The sequence below is a fragment of the Diadema antillarum genome, unplaced genomic scaffold (assembly GCF_040938485.1).
Source record: "Diadema antillarum isolate AM-2024a unplaced genomic scaffold, OU_Dant_1.0 seq00000819_RagTag, whole genome shotgun sequence".
Taxonomy (NCBI): Eukaryota; Metazoa; Echinodermata; class Echinoidea; order Diadematoida; family Diadematidae; genus Diadema; species Diadema antillarum.
In genome coordinates this window covers 639,447-659,193 of record NW_027271696.1, presented here as the reverse complement: position 1 = coordinate 659,193, position 19,747 = coordinate 639,447, and the positions used below count along the sequence as shown (strand labels likewise).

General features: G+C 40.5%; 1 protein-coding gene across 1 annotated transcript in view; it reads right to left on the bottom strand.

Annotated features, from left to right (window-relative positions):
* The window catches only part of LOC139739815 (cilia- and flagella-associated protein 46-like), a 74,154-nt gene that overhangs the window by 24,778 nt on the left and 29,629 nt on the right, over window positions 1-19,747 (bottom strand). The window contains exons 27-49 of the mRNA XM_071650409.1: window positions 18,842-19,012; window positions 17,738-17,808; window positions 17,116-17,191; window positions 16,375-16,482; window positions 15,397-15,559; window positions 14,428-14,556; window positions 13,670-13,902; window positions 12,943-13,170; window positions 12,225-12,290; window positions 11,576-11,724; window positions 10,785-10,883; window positions 10,156-10,297; window positions 9,462-9,560; window positions 8,495-8,659; window positions 7,806-8,008; window positions 6,945-7,124; window positions 5,493-5,628; window positions 3,520-3,666; window positions 2,964-3,034; window positions 2,386-2,464; window positions 1,684-1,770; window positions 749-922; window positions 91-180 (exon numbers count right to left, since the gene is read on the bottom strand). Coding sequence (XP_071506510.1) covers window positions 91-180; window positions 749-922; window positions 1,684-1,770; window positions 2,386-2,464; window positions 2,964-3,034; window positions 3,520-3,666; window positions 5,493-5,628; window positions 6,945-7,124; window positions 7,806-8,008; window positions 8,495-8,659; window positions 9,462-9,560; window positions 10,156-10,297; window positions 10,785-10,883; window positions 11,576-11,724; window positions 12,225-12,290; window positions 12,943-13,170; window positions 13,670-13,902; window positions 14,428-14,556; window positions 15,397-15,559; window positions 16,375-16,482; window positions 17,116-17,191; window positions 17,738-17,808; window positions 18,842-19,012 — 3,066 coding nt within the window. The remainder of the gene's footprint in view (window positions 1-90; window positions 181-748; window positions 923-1,683; window positions 1,771-2,385; window positions 2,465-2,963; window positions 3,035-3,519; window positions 3,667-5,492; window positions 5,629-6,944; window positions 7,125-7,805; window positions 8,009-8,494; window positions 8,660-9,461; window positions 9,561-10,155; window positions 10,298-10,784; window positions 10,884-11,575; window positions 11,725-12,224; window positions 12,291-12,942; window positions 13,171-13,669; window positions 13,903-14,427; window positions 14,557-15,396; window positions 15,560-16,374; window positions 16,483-17,115; window positions 17,192-17,737; window positions 17,809-18,841; window positions 19,013-19,747) is intronic.

Here is a 19,747-nt window from a genome sequence, read left to right as displayed (position 1 = left end):
ATACTGATACTAAGAATCATTAAAAAAAAAAATTTCTCGGTACTGTAGCTCAGTATTTTGTTGATATTCCTGAAATCTTCTCATACATACCTTCAACCCAGCCTGCAAAGCTAGCTGCACACTCTGAGCCAAGACCTCTGTGGCCTGGCTCAAATACAGCTCTGACGCCGTCTGCTCAGTCTGTAGGAAGGAGAGGTCAAAGTTCAGTCATCTTAGCTTGCAATCATAGAAGTAGTACAGTGGCACAAGCAAAAAATAATGATAACGATAAATGGTTGGGCCTTGCAGGCACCAAAATGATTTAGACCGATAGCATACATATAATATAAAGGTTTATAAAGATACAGAGAAAACCTAGCACCATTCATAGGCTCATAATGAGTGTGGTGAGTTTCATAAATAGTTCTTTTTTCTTTCTTTTTTTAAATCAATGGCTCTTGTTCAACATAAAGCCAGCACTAAACTGTAAATACTTGTGGCTAAGAAAGGTGGATAGAGTAGGACCAATGCCTGAAAAAAAAGTCAGGGCACTTGCTACCGTGACAACACTGTCTATGGTGATGACGACATGGCCACTGCAGCTACCACTACTGGAAATAGACAAATGAAGATGACAATGATAATGACAGAGATGATCTGCACGGGGGCATTTGTCATGATAATCACAAATTTAGGCTGTAATGACGGCAGCAATTGTCGGATCTTGGCAATGACTGTCAACTAGCTTCTTTTTTTTTTTTTTACTCACTCTGTACTGGTTGACCATCTTCTGGATGCTCTCAGCCTGTCTGATTTCTTGAGGGGATGGCTCCTCCTCCTTCTTCTCTGCCTCGGGCGGAGCCTCAGCCTCCTCCTCCCCATCTGCAGGGGGAGGCGGGGCGGCGGTCTTGTTGGCGGTCCCCGTCGTGGCAGACACTAGGTTCTAGGGCAGACAGGGTCGGTTTCAGTAGTTTATTTCTGTAAACAATGTACTCGACTGTGGTGATCACGACACTGAAAATTGATGGTGTGTCTGATTCACATAATACCACTGATGCATATAACATCACTGATAAGTACAAAGAAAAGAGGGATACAATTATAATTCAATGGAAATTTTGTTTGAGACTTGTGTAATCATCAGTTCATTCTAGTATAATATATAATATAATATTCAAATGGGATTGCGTTGTACATTCTATACACTCTCTGCCATATATGTCAGGGACAATTTCATAACATGAACATGACGTCATTCAGCTGAAGTGACTAGCAAAGCACAGTAATATTATGAACTGGGAGCATCACACTGTGAGAATATGAGAAAGAGAAAAAAAAAGAACACAAATATCTTGAATATGTTGCAAATCTGCATTTGTTGGTCTTATCCATATATTCCTGATTCACTCTTTTGCTAGTGACCTAGAAATTCTTCATTGCTTTCTCTTTGTGACCTAAAATGATGTTTTTAAACCACATGCTGAAGAAAACTGGAAAGAGTAGTTTTCTTAACTGGGAACAAAGATCCCGTGAAAAAAGAGTGACAGATAACTAAACATATCAATTCTGAAACTCTAGAAACATACTTCCAAGATAAGGGGTATTACTAAATGGACCAGTAGAGTTGGAGATGCCATATTACAGTTCTGAGACACCACAGAGTTAGGCAACACCACATAGTTAGTCAACTTTGAGTGAACTCACCATGAACTGGACATCCCATTGATTGGGTGCGCTGGGGCCTCTTTGAATACCCAGCATTCTCAGACATCGCCCAAGGTTGTACAAGGCCTGATGGAATCATCACAAGTATGTCAAGAAGAGTTACACCCAAAAATCTCAGCACTGGTCTCTTGCACTTGAAATAAACTTGCTCAAACTACACCTACACGGATTATTTTGGAGATGGTGGTCTCTTACTCTCTAAATTAATTACTTTGCTTTTCCTAGATACAAATGTAGGTGATGAATCTGAGTGTTTAGTGACATATGCCTCTCAAAGCCTAATAATGATTGTATCTGTTCTCTTGCTAACTTCATTTGTAATTTAATGCGCTGCGTTTTAAATCTAGAAAACTTCCATCGACAGGTGTATCAATGAGCAAACTTCTCCCATGACATGACAGAATGATATACGATTTTCTAATTAGCACACTCTGGCAATCATTTAAGCGTATCATTCATGACTAGCTGCTATGAATCAGGGGACTGTTGGCCTAGTTGCCATAATCAGCGTCCTCTTCGAGTGAATAGACCAATTGAAAGTAAAAATAGAATTGCAAACTGCATGTCTTTGGGCCTATACGGCACCGCTGGATCAAACATCACAGAGAGATTGAGGTCTTTCCATTTTTTTTTTCAATCTTATAAATTCACAGAATCAAATCAGTCTGTACTGAGACTGACCTTTGCCCTGAGGGTGGCGATGGAACCGGTGAGGGTCAAGGCACTGGTCAGCTGACTCAGGGCCTGGGACGCCATGGTGCTGTGGTCACGAGACAACAAACATTGGAAAAGACAAGTGGCTATGAATGATGAGAACTCAATATGCCTGCACAAACTCACACCTAGTGGATGTGGTCGGCAGAAAATAACGCCTCACAGGACCCACTGATTTCACAGTTTGATCATTTATTCAGTTCAGCATACTCACAGAATTTGCTTTAAATTCATATGATATCATACTTACAATCCATTATTCTACACGATAGAAAAAGATGATATTAAACATATTATATCCGACTTTAAACATATCAAGACATTGAAAACATGTAAAAATACTTTCAAATCTTAATGGCATTGCCATGGGCATGTTCACTTTGATGAAAATTTATGATGTGGTTGCACAACATCAGCGTGCCACGAGTAAAAATAATTCACGGCCATTCTGACATTGCGATTCCATCCACAGCACAACTTGAACTGGAAGAGTGATGGAGATATTTGCTGCACACAAAAAGAAAGAAAAAGTCAAGTTTTTTTACCTTGTGAGGTCTTTCCAGTCCCGAGCGACATCGGTCATGACTGGCGTGGCAGCAATGAATTCTTCTACCAGCTGTGGGGGCGTTTGCGAGATAAACAGAGGTTAAAAATCTTGTTGCTTGACTATTCACATTCATAAAAGCCTCTAACAGTTTTGGACTGTAGCAGAGATGACCATGATATCAAAAGTTGTATTAAAATGGCTAAGAAATCAAAACTGTATAGTGAAAGGACTTAGCATGACTGCATAACAATTGCTGTGCACTGTGGGGAATAAAACAACAAAAAATCATTACACTTCCATATACTCTCACTTCATGGTCAAAATCCCTACTCATTGTGAATCTGCACCAAGAATCATCAATGGTCGAACTGGCCAAATTTTACAATTTATGGTGAGGGGAAAATAGGGTTAAGGTTACACATACAAATCATGAACAGGCACAAGTAAATCTGTCAGGCTACATGTCCCGTTAGCATGAAAAAAAAAATGACAGAATTGGAGACTACAAGCCATCCTAGTGTTCAACCTTGTCTTTAACTGTAAGGCTTCCTCACCTTTTCCAATGAGCTCTTCCTTGATTCGGCCACTTTGTAGACCCGGTTCTCCTCCGTGAAGATGGCCAACATGTCAATGAGGAGTTCACTCAGGGTCAGCTTGGCTGCACACGCCTCCCGCTGCACCGGCAGACTCACGTTTCTCATCTGGGATGAAATGTTAGACATACTAATATGTAACGTTATAGTTAACTAACTTGAAAGACTCTAAACTCCCTTCACTGTGGTGCACACACAATATTTCATATAACTCAGTCGAGTCAAAGAAACCTGATCAATTGAAACAAAGTTTTTAAAATACATGAACATTGCTGCATGAGATAGGTATACTGTATATGAACCATTCATGCTATTTCGTATACAGCAGAGGGTGGAATAGGGTAATCACAGGAAAATGTACATTTTTGTCACACTTTTTCGCTGCCTGCCCTGAGTAATGATATTGGATGCTTAATGATCTTAAACAATGATTCTGATAATGATACTGATAAAAGTCATGATGATAATGTTCATAATTATAGCATCAACTATTAGAGAAAATTTTTATATACAGCTCTGTGTATCAAGAGTGAAAAATTATTTACACACAACACAAGAAAAACCATAAAAGGAAGACATATGGAGAAAGCATGAATCTACATCAAAGAAAGAACAAATATGCCTTCAGGCAGATCTTTTAACAGATGACATTGTTAATCTCATTGGAATACTCTAATTCCACATTTTAATCATTCTTCCCTCTCATCAAATTGATGGAGTAAGCTGTTTAATTTTACTGAGCCACAGAGCACAGCAGGAATTATACAACATTAACTGTTACTTTTTTTTTATTCATCTCTAACACTACAACATCCTATTGATTTCTGAATATCTTCGTAGTGCAAATCTTTATGGTTGCCCAGCCAAACACAGCAGCATAAATCAATCTTTTAGAGGGCTCTTTGTCTATATGTGTGACATTTATTTCCCAGGAAAAGCATATCAAAGTTTGATAAAGACATCGGCCCAAATTCACAAAGGTAGTACATGTATAAATCAAATCTACGGTTATAAATTTAGCACACAAACTAAATCCATTGTAAAATAGGAGTACCCTTCACATGCACGTGTCAGTGTGCATTCATTATTGGATGTCTGCCAGCATCGCGATCTGTTACGCATATTCCCACATACAAAGTTTGCATAATCCATACACTAAGGCCAAAAAAAAAAAATTGTTGCATTGGCGTAACCCGCCCGACCCTAAAAATTCCGCCGACCCCATGTTTTTTTATTATTTTTTTTTGCTATCGATATCAAATATCTTGTTGATTGCGATCGCGATCGCACAAACCCGGAAGTGGAAACGGCTCTGGGGATATCGGATGTACGAGGGAGAGATCTAGCGCCTCGCATAAGCCTTCCTTGATCAGTACATCATCTGTTTCCAACACGGACACGTACTCTAACAAGATTTATTCAGTGTATACGTAGCATTCAGACTGCGATGTATTGTGCACAGTTTTGCCATAGGTTTCTTGTGTGGAGAACTTACACGAATCTGTATATGTGGGACTGTACTAGAGATCGCCGTGTGCGATGAAAAGATCGTACATATGGGTCAATTTGCATCTATCTTATCTAAGTCAAAATAGTAAAATATGAAGTGAAAACATTCAGGATAGGGATTTCAACATCTTTAAATTCTGTGAAGGGGTATAATTCCAGTAATATCGGCCTCATAAATGATTTGTAGAATAGATGAACACAGCACATTCGGTGCAGCAGTTGTAACTGTTTACTGAGCTGAGCACGAGTTTTACACGTAAAATGCAGGTAGCAAAAAAAAAAAAAAAAAAAAAAAAAAAATCCGCCCGACCGACCCTATTTGAAAATCTCATGTTACGCCAATGCAACAATTTTTTTTTTTTGGCCTAAATCTAAAACATCTTTGTGAATTCGGGTCAGTGTGTGTGTGTGTATGTGAGACTTACGTCTGGGACTGAGAAGAGAGTGAGGGTACGCATGAGGAGTTCGTCGGCAGTGATGACCACTTTCTTCATGAGGGTGAAGGCTTCCAGCAGAAACTTGTGCTGGAGCTCCTTGTCATGACTGTCGCAGGCAAACAGTCTGGTGGAGTGGTGGGGGGTAGAGATGAAAGGATTGTAATGATTAACCCTTTACAAACTGAACATGACACTTGACTACAATGCGTCGCAGGCAAACAGCCTGGTGGAGTGGTGGGGGGTAGAGATGAAAGGATTGTAATGATTAACCCTTTACAAACTGAACATGACACTTGACTACAATGCGTTGCAGGCGAACAGCCTGACAGAAGGCAGGAGTAAAGATGACAGGATTGTAACGGTTAACCCTTTACAGATTGAACATGACACTTGACTACAATGCGTTGCAGGTAAACAGCCTGGCAGAAGGCAGGAGTAAAGATGACAGGATTGTAACGGTTAACCCTTTACGAGCTAAATACACTTGACTGTAACTTGTCATGCTTTGTTTTTGTTTTCTTTTGAGTTCAGAAACATGTCACGTATGCGGCACAAATTTTTGTTTCCATGATAGGAAGTATCAAACATCAAGGGTGTGCCTTCTCTATAAACACAGTAGGACAGCCATTCTGTCTTTGAAATGTGCTAGCCAGCCTTATTCTCAGTGGCTAACTTAAGCATGTTGTAATTCTACACATGATCTGTCACCCCAGAGTTATGATAAAGTCAAAGACATTTATTGAGCAAAAAGGTCATACTTAATTCAAACTTCCAAGTTAATATTTTTCCTCCTCAAAACTATGTTCATCTGCAGGCCAGCTGTTTTGCTGGTTCTGTGGTTATTTTTTATTACGAAAATCAAGCAGAACAAATTATTAATTCAAGTCACACTTGAATTGTTCATAATATCTTCAATACTTTATAATGGATTGACAGTTGGCCTTAGTGACTTTGTAGGCCTACTCTTATTTGTTCAAATGATCAATGTATTTCCTTCTTTTTAAGTGTGACGTCACAGTTCTCCGTAACAATGATATACAGATTCATTTTTCACTTCGTCACTGCTAGAATGATTTCATGCTGTGTTGTTTTTTTTTTGTGTGTGTGTGTGTGTGAATATACATGTATACATAAAGCCATAAAATATGTGTATGAATATATTAGTTTGTCTTACTGGTAACCTTTTTATCTATCTAGTGTGTATTATGTAAGTTATGTATTTGTTTCATTCAGTCACTGATCTTTTCAGCTGTAATACTGCTGATCAGTGAGCGTAAGTTTGGAAAGCACAAATTTGATAAATGAATGAAATAAATACAAACTATATGCCATCGGACAGCTTACACCGTGAAAAATCTAAAAAACGTCATATTAGTCAGAAAACTGCTGTGCGTTTCAAACTTATCAGGCTTTAAACAAAGATGGGAAGTAGGCCTATACCTGAGGATGTTTGCGTGCTGTTGCATAATCTGGACAGCCTCCCTCTGGTAGCCGGCTTGGCTCATCTCCTGGGCGCTGTGCTCAAACTTCTGGCAGGCAGTCTGCAGCTCCCGGTGGGCCTTGGGCTGCATGGTGTCTCTCGTCTCGTGCAGGACCTGGTTCACCTGGATGCTGGCATACCTGGGCAGGGGGAGGGAGTATACCAGAAACAATAACATATCTTTGACCTTGCCTCAAGCCTATAATAGCAATTATTCCTCTTTAATACTGTGACAGCCTTCCAGTTATTTATGGCATGTGGCATCAGAGAAATATATCTCTCTTTATGGTGACAAACAGATAGTGTCTCACAACTGTAAATTAGAAGCAAGAAAGACCCCTAGATAAATCATCATTTTTCATTAGTCTGTTTAACCCTGAGACTTGTTATGCAGTCTTTTTGACGGCTGAGAAAACTACATGGAAAGATGGATTTGTTCAGTGATGTAAAATGCCAGTATATACATGTCCAAATAAAGAGAGATCGCACCTTCAGCTGATGGCCATGATGTTTATTTTCCTCTCAGTCAAACATCATGCACATTCACTGGAAATTCAGATATTTGTAAGTAGCAAACCTTGTCGTGTTCAAATCTAATCGTGATACATAATGCCAAGGTAATGTTTGCTACATGATATCTAATAATTCCATGGTACGTTGTAGCTGCAAATTTTCTTCTGAAGAGTATTTTTGATCAACAAATCATGCTTTATGTCAGTTTCTAATCAGAGAATCTGTAGATAGTCAAGTTTCATGATAGTGCAAAACTTCTATGACAAAAGCAATATGAAAATCTTCTGTAAGAGGATCTCTGAACTCACTTTGCCTCTAGGGTGGCCTTGATGTAAGAGATCAGTCCAGCCTTGTTGGGCCTCTGCTCAGTCAGAGCGCTGAACATCGAGAGGGATTTCATGAGGAGCGCCCTTGCCTTGTTGTTGCGCTCCCTGTCCTCAATGTCTCCCAGGTAGGCCTCCACCATCAGCAGGGTGGTGTCCAGCCAGAACATCTCATCTGTCTCTAAGGTCTGTCAGTGGTACAAATCAAAAGGGGAGTCACTCACATGCAAACATGATAACACAGCAACACAGAACTCAATGTGTGGTAACCATGTGCAACTAGCAGTGAGACAACTAGCACAATAATGCAATTTGCAGTCGACTTGAGGTTACCGTATGTTTTGAAAACTGGCCATTTGCAAGCAAAACAGCCATAGCTTTGTCATAACTTGACATGACAGTGAAGCTATGCAATTTTCGGTACGACTATACTGTACTGCATTTCTATTACAGATGTTTTATAACAAGTTACATGGCTTTGAACAACAGAATGTTTTCTAAAAGTGCTGTCATACATTGCAGTCTCAAAATAGTGTAGCACACGAGGGGTTACACCATAGCGCACAAAGAGTTCAAGAGCAGTACTTTTGCTGCCCCAGGGTGCTGCACTTGAGGCCGGCCGAGGCCAAGGCTGATCTCGGACGAGTCCAGACGGTCATGTCACACTCACTGACCTGAGCCTCCTTGAGCAGGTTGATGGCCTGGCCAAAGTTGGCCTCATCCGAGATGGCCAGATGGGCCAGGTTTAGCAGGATGTGGGCCTGGGTCCAGGTGTCCTCAAAGGCCTGGGCTGACAAGTAGGCCTCATTCAGGAGTTCACGGGCCGACTGGTAGTAACCCTGTAAGGGAAGGTACGATATGGACCTCAATCCCGATAGTGGAATGGGATTTGTAATTTGAAGGGTACAGAGTACTACAAATATTCCACAGTCCAGTATATGCCATGAATCTCATAAGCAGGGATGCCAACCTTGTTAAAAGCATTGCAGCATTCTGACAGGTAAAAGACTAATTCTTTATGGAAAAATTGTGTTTTTACCTTTTTCTGCAAAAGACATGTGTAGTAATACAATTTTGGAAAAACAGCATTTTCCCAAGATACTTGCAGTATTTTTGGCAGACAATATATAAAACAAAATATTGCCACAAATAACTAACAGTTGGCATCTCTGCACAAGGTATAATTTATTGCAAATAGGAACTCGGGAGAAAATTTTTGCTATATGCAAAACTTGCAATCAAGAACCATAGCAACAGGTTCGAGAAATAATCATCATCCCTTTTCACAAGGCCAGTCGAGAATTCCTACTCGGGAGGCAATGTACATTGCATTTGTGTTACGAGAGGTAAGGTTTTGGCATGTAACTAATTTTCCCAAAATCAGTTGCCTCATAAAATTCATAAGAAACAAAACTGCTGCTAAATATATGGTGTATACAGTTCATGGTAGCACGACAGTACAAACTGCATGTGTTTGGTAGAACATGATGCTCACAATCTTATATAACCACTTGATGATCTCATCATATCATAGAAGATATGATCAATGAACATATACTGTTAATAGTAGATTCCAGCCGTATAAAGTGATTGAGGTACCATGAGAGGAATCAATTAAAAAGTAAAGAATGGCCATCAAACCTGTTTGATGAGGATTTCTGCTTGTTGAGTCCATGCCTGCCTGAAGGTCAACGCACTTAGAGACTTTCTGAATCCCTTCACAGCCTCAACAATGTCAGTCTGCAAGTAATTAAGGTGAAATTAAGTGAAAGTAAAGGCTTGGTGTGTCCCAACATCTCACATAGCTGTTGTCAGACAGCCTAGAGGAAAAATGCTAAAGATGCTGTAATTATTCTGAGGACCACTACTAGATGAATATCTGAACATACTAGAGAGTGAGGATACACTCTGAAGGTTATTTCTGAGGTTGTGCATTGTGTATCATCCTGGTATAAAAAGAAATCCTGGGTCATTCACAGAGGAGGATGGATGCTCCATGGTCCGCCTCCCTTCTGGTCATGGATGGGGACGGATCATGGGTGTTGGATAGGTCAATGGCTCATGGCCTACACGTCTCCTCACAGGAGAATGGGGAAGTTGAGCAGAGGAAGGGGGGTGGGGGGAGAGGTGGAGGAGAGACTTTAGGAGTGCAATGTGACATAGCCAACTTACAGGGAGATGGGGAGGGGTGGGGGGTATGGCCCCGTAGCCTACTCTTGTTCTGGCCCAGTGTGGAAGGAGAAAGATTGAGGAGAAGGATTCTGTAAGGCCTACATGGGGGAGGGGAGGGGGGAGGGCTTGGGGGTGATCATACTGGCCCCCTTGGCCAACTTACCTTCTGGTCAGGAGGAATGAATGTCCTGACAGTCCTAGTCTTCTGCTGACCAGTCATGGCTCTCTTCATCTCTTCCAGCCGACTGGCCTCTCTCTTTACCTGGACCTGTCTCTCCCTCAGCTGGGCTATCTCATCACGGGACCTGGTGTAAGGAAAGTGTTAATGAAGTGTAGTAGTTCAATATCTTTGTCACTTGACACTGGACACCTCATAACACCAAGCTGAACACATTGTAACACTGTTCTTTACACTGCACACCGCATACTACTCTGTCATTTACACTCAACAAGTAATTCTTGTCCATCTACACCAGGCAACTTAGAACAGCCTTTGTCACTTCCTAAACAGGTTTAACTTTCATTTTCACTGAATGACATGTGTTTAGTCTTCTTCTTCTGCTGCGATGAGTTCCAAGTATACCAGACACATTCTGCAAGGTTCTAAGCATGATACATACGGGTAGGCATTTTGCCAGCAAAATTAGCTGTTTCACATCATATTCAGTAGGAATGCTGTATCTGTGTTTAAACAGAGTCACACCAAAGCACATATTTCACAAATGAACTGAGACAAGGAGAAGTGTGCAGTAGGATTCTCTTTGCCTCCCTCAAACTGGAATTCATCCTTACTTTGCCTGCTCGTCCTGACTGAGGGCTGTGGGTCCCACAACTGCTTCGTGGAATTTTGCTGCAGTAGGAAGATTCATCTCCCAACAAACCTCAGCAGCACTGGAAGGTAATGGACAAAATGTTGAGACAGTTAAACATATTTAAAATGACCCCATACACTATGGAGATCTAGAACATGATTTAGAATGGACTGAAAGTCTTAACACACTGATGCTTTCATACGGGGTAGCAATAGTATAAGAACTGACTGTTGCATTGATGAGCTCAATTTATATCACTCAACGACAGTTGTATCTACAAACATGACTATTCTGATTGTTATTTCTGAACAGGAAAGAGATGTCATCATGGAAAATACAGAGGTAACAGAAGGAAGTAAGAGGGGGATGAGATGATCTGAAAATTATAGCAAAAAAAACAACAACAAACAAACAAGTTGGGGAGAGAGAGCGATTGATTCTAAGTTGTATCCTGTCTTGTCTGATCTGTGACCTCAGTTACTGAATTCCGCCTTAAAATCCTTCTAAAATCATTAACTAACTTCTTATCGAGGAGATCAGTTTTACAAGAAAGAAGGCAGGGACTGAATGACCAAAAGAGATGAAAGTGAGCACATTGTGCAGGGGGAAAAAAATGGTTTGCAGAGAGAAAATCATTAGCCCCATGATCGATGTGCAACATGGTTGATCTGGGTACATGCATGGTCACGACTATGATTTTGCCATAGAGATTTCGGAGTGCGACATATGCTATGGTGACACTCTGTAAAGCACCACAGCAGCTAGCCTTACATGAGGCGATAAGTCTTGGCACAGGTCTCGGACAGGACCAGGTCCCGGGCGACGACCTCCGCCATGTTGAGGGCCGGGAAGACCAGGTGATTGTAGTTTGCCGCTCGTAGCTCCGCCACTAGGGTCTCCAGGTAATACAGGGTAAGAGTCTGGCAAAAGAAAGCAATGCAGTGCATCAAGTCTATGCAAGTCTACGGTTAATTTCATACACACATAGCAAGTAACTGGGGTTATCAATTGGTATGATGCTGATTTACAAATCTACAATACAATGTCTAGTCACTCGCTGCCACTTTGAATGCATCTGAGAGAAAGACATAATTACATGTCATGACAGAAGCGTAAATATGTTTTGGAATCACTTTTTTAATTTGTAATAAGCATACATCGCAATCATTCAACAAGTTGCTTGTGCCCTAAGCTTGGGACAGTGTGAATCCCAGTGCTACGATTTGTACATCTACAAAGTATCAGTGAAAGACAAATTAAGTATGGAGAAAAAACACTGACATCACTGAAAATTTGAGTTAACTGAATGGAAGAAAACTTCAAAAAAGTGATTGATGAATTCCAGCCAGAAAAGGGACTTTAGTCCATGGCCTGTTAGGGCCAAGACAAAAACAGTTTAGGTGATGGAATTAATACATACGGGTTTGACAATGCTCTCTTTGTTGATACTTTCACCAGACGGGTCATGCTTGAAGGCTTCTCTGATCTGTGTCAGAAGAAAAAGGAATCAAAACCATGATTAAAACAGAGATCCTACAAATTGATCACCTGAAGAACTATCATACATATTGTGAATGTGTGGTGGCTGATACCAATCTAAAGTGTTCATGTGTCTCCTTAAAAATCAAAAGAATAGCATGTTGTATTTTTACATCTTTGCACACAACTGTGAAACTGCTAGTCTATTCTCCCATCTTCTTCATGTTGGATAAAGTGTTGAATTTTGCATGGCAATTTGCACCAAACTGACAAAATGAAAGTTCTTTCAATTTGTTACTTCTGAAACAATTGGGGCATGTTCTATATTGAATCACATATCTCAACTTACATGTACAGCAAGCCAGATATCTTGATTTATCACCAGATCTTTTCACTTTTCCCTAGTAAGTAAAGTCTACTGTAGGACTACCAGGCATAGTGGATAAGGCTCTTGAATCTCAAACAGAAATCCATGCTTCGCGTCCTCAGATGAGATGTTTGTCCCACAACATCCCTCTTGACCCGAGTACAAAACTGGTAACTTGGTAACAAATCTTAGTTTTACTGATAGTGACAGGGCATTCTGGTAAGGGCAGTGTCTATGCTCGAAAGGGTCACCCTGGCTGGCTGAATGACACCATGTTTGATATCATCCTTACCTCCTCGGGCACGTCATAGCCAGCCCAGTCCTCTGGGGAGGATGGCACAGCATCGATGGGTCCTTTCCGCTTGGGCTTCTCCTTGGCCGGCTCCGCCTCCTTTCCCCCCTTGCCCTTGTCGGCTCCCCCCTTCTTGCCCTTGGCTGACCCCTTGCCCGGCGCCTGGTCAGTGGCCGCAGCAGCCTTGGCCAGCTCCTTGGCGACGTGGCCGGCAGAGCTGATGGACACCTGTCAAAGGTTGTTGATGGCAAAAGAGGATGAATAATGAACTGCTCTATCACATACGAATACACATTTGATTGTTGCTATCACGACGAACGATGAACAATTACTCACAGGATGGCTAAGACATCATTCCTTTTCACTATGAATTTGGTGTATTTAACATAGTAATTTTGTCATTACAATTATTTATCAACAGTTTTGCGGAATGACTATCCTGATCATTATCATCATTATCACCATCATCATCATCACCATCACCACCACCATCACCATCATCATCATCATCATCACCATCATCATCATCATCACCATCATCACCATCACCATCATCACCATCACCATCATCATCATCACCATCATGATCATCATGATCATCATCATCATGATCATCACCATCATCATCATCATCACCACCACCACTATCACCTTCATGACAATCATCATCATCGTCAAAAAATAGACTACACCATGATGATAGTAACACTGAACATTGCTCCTCTACCTGCATGAGTCTGGTGAGGAAGCCCCAGGCAAGGAGACAGTAGTTGCGATGAGCCTCTGAGCCACGCCCGGCGACCACAGCCAGCATGGTGTGGATGCGGACGAGATGCTCCAAGATCTTGGCACTGGTGATCTCCTCAGCGGTGAGGTCCAGGCTGGAGGCAGAGAGACCGATGATGGACTCCTTCTTGACAGGGATGTAGCGGGCGGCATCCATCCCATCAGTCTCACTCTCTGTGGAATCAATGAAAGAATAGTTGTCAGCCTCACATTTCCATTCAAAGTTTGTTTTCTTGAAAGTTATATGTCTATTAATCTTATACACATGAGGTTAACAACACTAGCCATTTTTCTGTGAAAGAAGTGAGAGAAAGAACACCAAGGCCCTGCTGCATAAAATTTGAAATCACACATAAGTCAGAAAATCAAACGTAAGGCTTTGAATACTCAATTCTGATGGGCTAATAAAATGTACCTGACTTACATTCTATTTTCTGACTCATGTTTTATTAGATCTTTTTATGCAACAGGACCCAGATCTGGGAAACTTCCCAAGATCAGATATTAGCAAAGTATGGATCTTCAATGACAGTTCAATATAAGATGTGGGATCCTGATAGTGTGAAAACTAGTGTTCTTTATAATGAACATGCATTGTGATTGATCAGTGTTCAATAAGAACATCCCATATAAAAGAAAAGAGCACATATTGCAGTGAAAATGAGGGATGCATCTTTGAAACCCATTGGTACATCTTACCTTTTGCCTCTGCGGTTTTATTATCTGTCAGAGTGGGAGACTGGGGTAGGTTCTGTTGGTTCTCGCCACGGGTTGGGCTTCCCACCTTGGACGACCTTTTTCCTCGCTTCTTGCGACTCCTCTCTGATGCTGAACAAAAGCAACAACACACACCACATGCTATATGATCAGAGAAGTAAGAGATTGAGTAGTCAGTCTACATCATTACCAGCATCAGGATTTTCTATCATACCTGTTGTGGTTTATCATTTAGAATGAGCGATGAGTCTGGACTTTCAATTTCCACCTGTGACACCGAAGTCATTCTGCAAGACATTCAAGGGGATCCCGTTACAAAAATGATTCAATTTGGAAAGCAAAAAAGTACATACTAGATTGACTAGAATAGAATCTAGCTTCTGAGGAAGTATTACTCACGATCCACAGGAAGTGAAGTCAAGAAAAAGCTATTTCACAATACTCACATCAGACTTTCAATACTTCTGGAACATAAAATTTCCAATTCTTCAATCAAATCACTTTACTATGCTGTTGTTTGTTTGTATGATTGTTCTTTTGTTTGTTTGTTTGTTTGTTTGTTTGTTTGTTTGTTTTGGGGTGTTTTTTTTTTGGGGGGGGAGCTTGAAAGTCTCGAACGCCATCAGGGTAGTGTGGTGATGAGTCACATACGAGTATGATAAAAGGATCAAGTGAAAAAGATGCCATTCAGAATGTATTACTGATTGCTAAGCTACCAGGTATCTTGGCATGAGAATCTAGACTGATTTTCATGCCTCCGCCACAAAGTGATGCCAGAGGCATCATGTCTCGTGTTGTTTTTTTCTTATTTTCATATTTACTATTTACTATCAACATAATTTAATTCTATTTCATTTATTCATTGTTTGTTGTTGTTGTTGTTGTTTGTTATATTTTTGTTGTTGTTGGTTTGTTTTTTTTTTTTGGGGGGGGGGGGGGGGGAGGGCTCACTGGCACTCTTCTTGGCACTGCGAGTCCTGATCCTCATGCTGAGTAGGATGTCAACGGCCCACTCCAGCTGGTCCTGGCAGTCCTGTAGGGGGAACTCATTGAGGTACAGCCACTCCGCAAACTCCACCAGGTACTCCACTTTCTGCCAGTTTGTGGAAGAAGACTGCAACAAACAAACAAAAAACCAAACTTATAATGTATACTATATTCAACTTTTCATAGGGCATACAGAAATACACTAATTTATTTGCCCTTGGATGATGGCCTAGTTTGGTGGTTGCTTGCATTTCTTACCAACTCAAGTCAGAATATGTGCCAAGTATTTATGAGATGACATATATAGATTGCCTGCATTTTGTAATAGGAGCCGACATGATAGTATAGAGTTATGGTTGGCTCTGTAATTATTCTTAATTTGCAATTGGGGTACAAAACATGAATAAATGTTTGGTAGATATTGAGTAGCATATCAGTTGAAGAATTAAATTGCAGAGGATACATGATTTTAATTGAAGTGTGATACAATATAGCTGAAATGTGTACTTATCCTTTAAAAAAAATGATAAAATTAGACAGTGTTTTACATAAATCAAGTTTATTCATGATAATAGATACTGTATATCAAGTAATTGTAACAATGAGGGTGGAGGGAAAGATGTACTAATGTGAAAATTGATCAAACAAACCCACTGATATGAAGGGATACATAGGTGATGGAATATTGAGTAAAATCCAATACATGATGTCTGGATGAGAACAATACAGATTGAACAATCAAACATGGCATCCTCGAAACAGCCCCTTCTCGGTTATGTGACTGTTACTTCATGATGATTTGATTTGTCACTGGAATTATCTTACTGGCAGTGCATCAAACCCTGAATAATATCTGGATAGACAGTGAATTCTAAGAATGTTGGAAATGATTGGTAAACATTAGAGTAACAGGTGGCAAGTGTGAAACCGGACACTTCTTACCCGCAATGCCTCTACAGCGTTCTGGTAGGCTGTGAGTTGCTCAAACTGGTCCTTGGAACACTTGGCCACTTTGTACCACATGAGGGCGACATAGTCCTCACTTTCATCCTACAAAAGGAATGTACAAAGAGGAATGTAGTCAGGCACACATGTGGGCTCCAGAGTTAGGAACTCACAACTTCATGGTGAGACTGAGAATTTATACAAGGAACACAATAATATACATTTACGATGTATGTACACTTAAGTAATAAATGTCTCTGACAGCTAAACTACATCAGTGACATCAATAGATGAATCTTAGAAAAACAAACAAACATAAATAACTCAAAAAAAGAGAACACAAAAAGAACAGCAAAAATCAATTAAATAATGTTTGATTAAAATGGGCCGGGTCCATATCACAGAAGACTTGAATATAATACATCATGATAATAAGTTTAAAACACACACACACACACACACACACACACACACACACACACACACACAAAAAAAACCTCATACCATGCAAACACCACTGACTAAAGAGGGGAGGAGGTGACATTTGTTATTTAGGCATTCGGACCCATTGTAGTACAAGTCAAATATGAAGAACTACAGATTTTGACTAAACTGACAAATTGAATATTGGAAATGTAAAATTCTGATTGAGTAGGAGGAGAGCTGCCAGACCAGCCATCAAGGTGAAAGTTGAGTCTTTGATATAGCCATGTCGGGCAATGTAGAGTTTGCACTCACCCTAAACTTGGCGATGTCGACGTGGATGTCTCTTCCAAGTTGTGCCTTCACCATCAGCCGGTGCTTGAAAATCAGACTGTAAGGATAGGAACACATATGAAATATTCATCATGTTTTGATATTGCAAAGGAAGCACATGCCATTGACATCATGCAAGAGAAATGCTTGTCATTCGATTGTGATGAGTGATGAAGGCTGACAGGACAAACAGACTACTGAAATGACAACTGTAATGGTAAACATGTGCAATTGACATGAAAAATAATGACAAAAATAACAACATCAATAGCTAAAATCATCATCATCACTATCATAACAGTAAGAATTCACACGACTATCACACATGATATCTCAATTCCTTAGACTTTGAATTCCTATGCAAAACAAAATGGAAAGACTTATCTGAACCCAGTGTACAAAGAGACACATTAATTACAATCCTTACCTAAGATTAATATGCCTTAGCTCCTTAGTTTTACACACATCTCACTAGTATCATGACATTTGGGGAACAAATCTTGACAAAAGAAATTCAAAGACCCCTTTAACCATTTCTATGCCAGATGTCTGTGCTAATGGGCAAAGAAAGCACAGTAATGGTTAATGACTGGTAGTTACTCACAGTCTGTGTCTGGTGCGAGGCATATCATTCACAGCCTTGTCCATGGCGGCCAGAGCAGCCTCCCACTCTCCCTGCAGAAAGAACAAAGACATTCATGGACTTTATATCAAATATTTCATTGGGACATTTATCTTTAGATATAACCATTGGCACTATTGGCTATAAGAGTAGACTGATGCGGTGTGGGCACGTCGCAAGGAGAGGTGGCAGTCGATGGTCATAGAAGACTTACAAACCTCTCTGCATCTGGTTCAGGACCATGGGGCAGACTCCCCTCCCTCCCCCCCCCCCCCCTCCCAAAAAAAAAGATGTTGGAAGAGACATTTCCAGGGGACATTAAACTAATTAGTCTCACTGCGGTAAAAATCCCTGTTGCATAAAACCCTTACCGCTGGACATACCGCTCCTTTCTAGCGGTAAGTCTTCAAATTAGCGGTAAATTTTATAATCCTTGATGCTGATTGGCTGTGATGCCTAATTTTGACGGTAGTTACCATTGAAATTCAATGGTAAGTTTTATGCAACGGGCCTCAGGTAGCCTGGAGATAGGCCACAATAAAAATGAAATGTGAAAAGACGATAATGAAGCAATTTATTTAGCATTAGATGTAGCGAGAATGTGAAGCAAACAATCTTGAAAGAACTTGAAAGCTGCACCAAATACGTAATATGACACTCCACCAACTTTTGTCTTTTAAAGACCCAGTAGCATGAGGATACATGGTGTGGGAAGACTGGTCTAGCTGAACTGACTAAGATATATTCGAGAATCCCTGTAATGAATTGTGTACAGCTTTATCACTGATCTATATGTAAGTACACACAGCCAAAGAATCTCGACTGGGGTCGACCGTTACAGGTGAGTGTATGCTTTGATGCACGTATTCGCTGATGGGCGCTATTCATAATTTTCAGATGCACCCTGGTGGGCGACAGAGGAAAATCGATTTAATTGGCCCACTCATGTTTTCCCACACTACCTGGCCTTTAATTGATCATGGGGTACATCAATGGATTTTTGTCGAGAACAACAAACAAAGTCAACACTTACTAATGGTTATCACTATAGACCACACACTACAATTTGCCACGATGAATCATTACCTGGTCTGCATAGGCCTGGAACAAGACTCCGTAGATGGCGGCTCGCAGGGTCAGGTCATCCTCAGGGTCAGACAGGATGTCCACCACTGGCTGAGGTTGAGAGGTCGCTACAGAGGTCACGGTGCGCGGGGTCACGGTCCCGTCCTCAGTCTCCTCGTCATCGTCTGATTTCTGGGCATGGACGACAAAATAAAAAACAGCATTTCACAGAAATTGTGTTTTCCTAGATACAGTGCATCCGAGCCTGATGATAAACCAATACCCATCACGCAAAAAACAATCATGTGAGAAAAGAATTTAACAAGTTCATGATAATTGCACTGTGTTACTTTCACTTATCTGTTGGGACTCACATTTTGCCTCATGATCATCCTCATCATCATTCTATTATCAATACCAACATTTTCATTACCATCATTGTTAGAATCACCTTTGCAGCATTACCGTCATCACCGTCATAACCATTATTACATTCCTCATCAACATCATCATCATCATCATCCTCATCCTCATCCTCATCATCATTCTAATTGTATTATCAACAAAAATGTTTTCATTACAATTATCATTCAATCATTACCTTGGCATTAGTAGCATCATTATTTTATAATCATCAACACATTCCTCATCCTCACTATTATAACTATCATTATCAACACCATCACCACCATCACCATCATCACTGCCATCATCATCTTCATTATCATCACCACAATCACTATCACCATTATCATCTCCATCATTTTCATCACCATCATCACTATTATCATCATTATTACTGTCTTCATTATCATCATCATCATCATCATCATCATCATCATCATCATCATCATCATCATCATCATCATCATCATCATCATCATCATCATCATCATCATCACTATCATCATCCACACATTATCATTT